The following is a 5,896-nucleotide window of genomic DNA, read 5'->3' as shown; positions in this document are numbered from 1 at the left end:
TTCCACGGTTCCCTCAATGTTTCACATTTTTCATATTCCCGAAAATAATTCTAGCAGGTTCTGATTACCATCATTACATTAATAGAATACATTCTTTTCCAGGATTATTTTGTAAGTCTATATTTATAATTTTCAGAAATGCAAAGTACTTCCTGAGAGGGTAAACCATATGATAAATAAATTTCAGGAATTGAAAGTAAGGTTCCTCCAGCACAAATAAATATTTTTTCTCTCCCTACTAATAGGTAAAAAGTAAACAAAAATTCGCCATTGGAGGTAACCTGTTTCATAAAGACTCAAATTCAAAACAAAGTTATATAATTTTAAGTTTTACCAAACCAAGTTTTTGCATTTTGAAAGTTTGATTTTTTTACTGTAATGAAGAATCTTATTATTCAACACAGTAAATGACACATAAATTATTTGCAACTGTAAGCAATATTTTGACAAATAATTATTGCAGTAACATTGAAATGAAACCTCTGAAAACAAGTACAGTAATTCTATTTAAGTCACTGTGTCCACCTTTAATATTACCTGCAAAAGTATCATCTTTTTTAAAAATAAAACCTTCAAGCCTAGAGTGATTAAAAATTTATTATTTACACAAAATCGTTTTTCAAAAATGTAATTTGTCAAGCCACTTAAAATTCTGTTTCAACATGTTCTAATCCTCAAGACATTTGTCACAAAATAGGAAAGCCAAAGAGCAACTATTAATGTATCATGAATTAAAAGAATCAATACATCAACTGCAAGAATATTGTAACTCTAACATACTGATGTCACTGTGTCAAAATACTTTATATGCAAGGGAAGGGGATAAGATATATCAAGTGATAGGAAATGAAGTATTTGATGGAAAGATGTGATTTATTTTACATAAAGAGCATGCCCCTAAAAATGGTCACATCCTAGTCCTCTAACCGTGAAAAAATTAACTTTTTACATGCAACACTATACCCACAATAAATTTGTGCTGAACTGGTATCTTGCCTTTACAAAAGGTACAAAGTGACCTACAATAGTCTTGCATAACTGTTTTGTACAAAAATAGGTTAACCGTACTACAAAATTAAGCAGAATAAAATGACTCCTACAACCAGTACCAGAATATAAAAATGTATTTGATTTTACAGTATAGTTAATCTGTTTGATTCTATTCTGTCTCTTTTTCTTAATCTCAACCAAAGATATCCAAAAAAATTTGTCATGAATTGAATACAAAAATATCAGACAAACTGAAATACACTTAAAGAAAGTGTGAAAGGCCAATGAACACGAAAATGTCTGCATTACTTTTTTACTGAGCCATTGTTCAAATTTAGAATCTGAATGAAACTTGTTTTACCAACTGATTAAACTTTTTACTCCCGAGGTTTCAACTTGAGTGACTTTTCATACAGTTCTTCCTCTGACAAGAAATTGTTCATTCCAAGAAACAACTGTGCAATTTGATCATTCCATTCAAAGTCATAAGAAGTAAGTTTAAATCGGCGCACATTGTCTAAAATGTTAAATAACTGCCACCTCTTCATGAAGTTCACTTTGCCATCAGGAAGTTCATCCGTGTTGCCATGGAAAACAAATGTGACATCTTGAAGGATGAGCCCAAGATATGGAATGCATGGTGGCTCTGCTGTGGCCAGAGCATCCCGATAAGCTCTGAAAGATGATGTGCTGTCAATCAGTGTCGCATACTCTGCAAGACCATCTGGCAAATGCTTTGGCCAGTTCAGTCTTCTGACAGCGGAACAGTCCAGTGCAGAAAGAATTCCAAGCAAAGAATTAAAGTCATTAAACCTTCGCAAATGTTTCATTATCTTAAGAAATTTCAGGTAGACCAGTTCTCTGTCTCGTTGTTTCTCAAAAGACAGAACATGGGTTCGGCACCAATAAGACACCTTGTTAAAATGCTCGGTGAAAATACAGAGGTTTGGAGATAATTCCTCTTTTTGCTCCTTCCCCCATGCAAGAATTTCTGGAATCTCAATGTTATGAAAATTCTTTGCATCAATCAAAGTTAGCTGCTTAGCCAATTCTTCTGCATGGAAATCAAGCACAGTGTACTTTTGAGTTGGGTCAGGAAACACTGGATGAACAAATCCTGATAAGGAACGTGACCTGTAGTAGTTCTCGCATTTAGGGAGCATCTTGTCACGAAGAATTTTTCCAAGAACTACGTGTCCATTCACAAGAAGGCGGTAGACTTCTTTCATCAGTTGTTCTAAGATGCACCTTTCAACTTTCCCTGTCAGTTCATCAACTACTCGCAAAAGTAAAAAAAAAGCATTCTGGCTTGCCTTCTTGCAACCTTTCTCCCGGAACCTTCTTTCTCGATAGAGGAGCTTATCAATCAGATTCTTTGGAGAGATAAATGTTCTGTAAGTGGTGAGAAATGCTTCATAATACACCAAGTCTTTCTTGGTGGAACCACTAGCATGGACAATAAGCGCATCGATTGCACCTCCAATCAATGTTTGTCCATCTTCATCCTGACGATAAACAAGAAATTTGGAAACATCCAAGCAATCTAGTGCAGGGGTATTAACATCCTCATCTTCAGTTCCACTCAAACTGCTCGAGCTGCTGCTTGCATTACTCTGCTTCCGGCGCCTCTCCTCCTCCACTGGAAGAAGCTTATTCCTGGGGACTTCCGCTTGTATATTCTTATTAAAGTCCTGAGTAAAGTTCAGCTGTACCTTTGCAGGACTTTGGAGAAGAGGCAATGAGTGTGACCGCTCTGAGTCAGTGACATTTCGAAAAGTAAAGATATCCTTCTTCAATGCCGTAGGAGTATGATGTGCAGGAGAGTTGGTTTGTGTAGTTATACTTCTCCTGAAAGTTTCCTGGTAACCCTCATAAGCTGATGAAGGTCGCTTAAGGATGACATCAGATGGTTGTGTGTAATTTCCAACAAGTTCAATGTATACTTGAAATGATTTCTTCTTAGGTGTTGAGATTTCGTGGTTTTCAGTAGCACCAAGAAATTTTGCTTGGATAATGGGAGGATCTGAATCTTCATCATCAGCAGAATAAAAGGATCCTTCTTCCCCTGTAGAACTTGATGCAGAGAAGTAAGCATTCCCGCTGAACTCATCATGAGAGCTAACAGGAGATTGTGGCAAGGATCTGTAACTGGATGAGTCACTCGTCTGACTGAGAGACCAGTCAGAGTTCTTTGAACTAGCATTGAGACTTTGGTGGTAGTAATTTGATGTGTTTCTGTGAGACTGCCGACCCCTTACTAGTGGCTCAGGTGGGCCCAAATGGCCATTATGATGAGAGGTATCAGAATCAAGGATGTAGTTGTAACTCCCTCTGCCTGAATCCCGTGAAGTTGTTGGCGAGGGCCTGCTGCTAGATGAATCAGTTGCCCCAAGACTTCCTTCACTAATACCAGAGTCCCTCCGATTTGAACCAGACCATGGGGGCTGCCCAATCTCGGAACAGTCTTCCCCAACTTGTATGCTCTCACTGGATCCCTCGAACATGAAGATGGAATTTCTGATTTCATGATTAAGTTCTTGCTTGCGAAGTCGCGGGATCGCTAGAAGGACAAGTTCTTGAACACTTTCCTCTAGTGCTTTGACAAACTGTACTCCTTCCATGAGATCGCCTTTCACATTGCCTCTCACTAATAGTATATCACACCATCTCGTTAAATCCGCGACTTTTTTATGAATGACTTTTCGGTGTGAAACCAATTCAGTGTTGTTCCAACTGTGGAGCCGAAGACATGTGTCCAACATATTGTCTATGTTTATTACTGATTCCAAGACTATGGAACAGTTATCTGGTATCTTCGCCATCACGATCTCCATGTTGTTTTGGAATTTGTCAACAACCAAAATGAAATAGTGAACTGCGCTCTTTAGTTCTTTGTGATACTGTTCGAAAGCTTCCAAATCGCGGCTTTGTTGTGACGATTTTCTTGCTGGTTTTGTCGGCAAATCTTCGACCTCTTTCACTCTCTCTTTTCGTGCCTCCTCATCATGGCTCTTTCGCCTTCCTTGGCTGAAAGAATGCCTTCGAAGAACTTTTAGAAATTTCGGTTTTCGATTTCCAGGAGAAAGCGACATCGGTGGCGACGTAGAGTTCGCTTTGGTCTCCCTTAAGCTCATAATTCGTTTAATCGGGGAAGCCATTGCAATTCACATGAGCAGAATCACGGGGATTTCGCAAGCGTTTACTCCTACAGTTTCACACAACAAAAGTCCAACGGCACACTAAACATGTGCAAGGAATCCACAGTATGAAACCCCACACCAATTTCAAAACACAACCAATTGTCCGTGAGGCAAATATCTGTTTTTCCCGCAACGACAATTAAGAAATAGCTTACCGCTACAGTTCACGGTTGCACGATTATTCAGCAAACATCCTGTTGCCTTTTGAAAAACGTTATCAATCAGCCTGTAAACAACAGAAGGTTCGTGATTTCAACCAAACGAAGAATTCCGTCTTTGCAACCACTAATTGGATCTTCTATTTCAGAGTCGAATTTCCCGAACACTTGGATATTTGCTTGATTTATGCTGTCACGTCGTGAACCGAGGTCACCGTCTTCAATTGCTTTTGTTGATAAGATCTTGACTATTCTTAGGTAACATCTGCCTAACCGTTCTCCGCTCGGATTACAAAACAATTGCCGTGCTCTCTACAATTAGTCGACGGTTCTTTGTAAATATCACCAGAAGGCAAGAGGAAGGGGTTTGGATCTTATGGGAATTCCACACTCCTTCGAGAAACGTGCCGTGATCACACCGTGACCTTTGAAATGGACTTGGATTGGCGACTTCCGATTGGTCGAATTTGACATTTGTACTTAAGCTTTTCGTCCATTGCAAATCCACTAATGAAATGAACACATATCCAACCCTTCGCTCGCTTCTTGCTAAGTATGGTAATAAGTCGTTCAGAAACATTTGACAGCTATACCGCAGCGCTGGGAGTGTTTTCAATCAACCCAACTGGAGAGAAAAACGGCACTTCCCAGCTGATTGTCAAAACTTATCGGAAGTGACGACACAAAGCAACCCCCCCCGTGTCGCTCGACCTACCACCTTATTAAAAGCAAACCTTTTCCTTTTTCACACAAAATAATGTTATATTGCGGCTGTCACGGGTGTTTTTAACCTTAGATAGACAATATATCGCACCGAAATGTTTTGAAAGGTAATATCCTTCGGCGTTTAATTCATTGAGGGCATACACATATCCGTTTAATAACCGCGTGTAATTTTAAGGGTTCACTAAGGTATCACCTTTTTTCAAAAAATACCCAGCTTAAAGGGCTCGATGGAAAATGATTGGTTGAAATATTGTGGTTAGTGACACTTCTTATTGCCATTTATGATCTGACAAAATTTAACCGTTATCGCCTTAACTATTTACGGAATGGTTTGATTAGGAATTTACATCATATTGAATGTGGTTTCAAAGCGAACGAAAGGGCAAAATCGAAAATTTCGGAACGAAAAAATCACGAAATAGCGAAAAGCTTTCTTTTAGTCAAAAACTGATTAATGTGTGGTTGAATCATTCAAACAAAATAAAACGTGCACCTATGTTGCTTACTTCGTTATATTTAGTTAACGTTACTATTAAAATGCACCGATTTAAGGGTTCAATTTAAAATTTAAAAACAACAATTGAATAGGATCGCTCGTGCAATTATTCCTTATATATTGCATTGCCAGTGTTGTTGTTGATTAAAAATGTTGGCAGATGTCATGAAATTTGTTTCGGTGTCCAAACATGGCAATGCTTAGCGTGAACACCGGAAGTTGTTTGGAAACCAAATCGGCCAAACCCTTTGAGTTTCAGATGAATGATCGGGGCAGTTTCTAAAGAAACTGTGGTGCTGCGTCGGTGGGGAAGTAGTATACAAAAA

At 38.7% G+C, this 5,896-nt stretch overlaps 1 protein-coding gene across 1 annotated transcript; it reads right to left on the bottom strand.

Moving 5' to 3' along the window:
• Positions 1 to 854: 854 nt before the first annotated feature.
• On the bottom strand, positions 855 to 5,032 carry LOC138011480 (rap guanine nucleotide exchange factor 1-like). The gene has a single exon (XM_068858490.1). The coding sequence runs from the start codon at positions 4,146 to 4,148 to the stop codon at positions 1,368 to 1,370; it is 2,781 nt and encodes a 926-aa protein (XP_068714591.1). The 5' UTR covers positions 4,149 to 5,032; the 3' UTR covers positions 855 to 1,367.
• Positions 5,033 to 5,896: the final 864 nt, after the last annotated feature.

This window comes from Montipora foliosa, chromosome 7, assembly GCF_036669935.1.
Source record: "Montipora foliosa isolate CH-2021 chromosome 7, ASM3666993v2, whole genome shotgun sequence".
Taxonomy (NCBI): domain Eukaryota; kingdom Metazoa; phylum Cnidaria; class Anthozoa; order Scleractinia; family Acroporidae; genus Montipora; species Montipora foliosa.
Note: the sequence above shows the minus strand (reverse complement) of the source record. Positions and strands in the feature narration are given on the sequence as shown.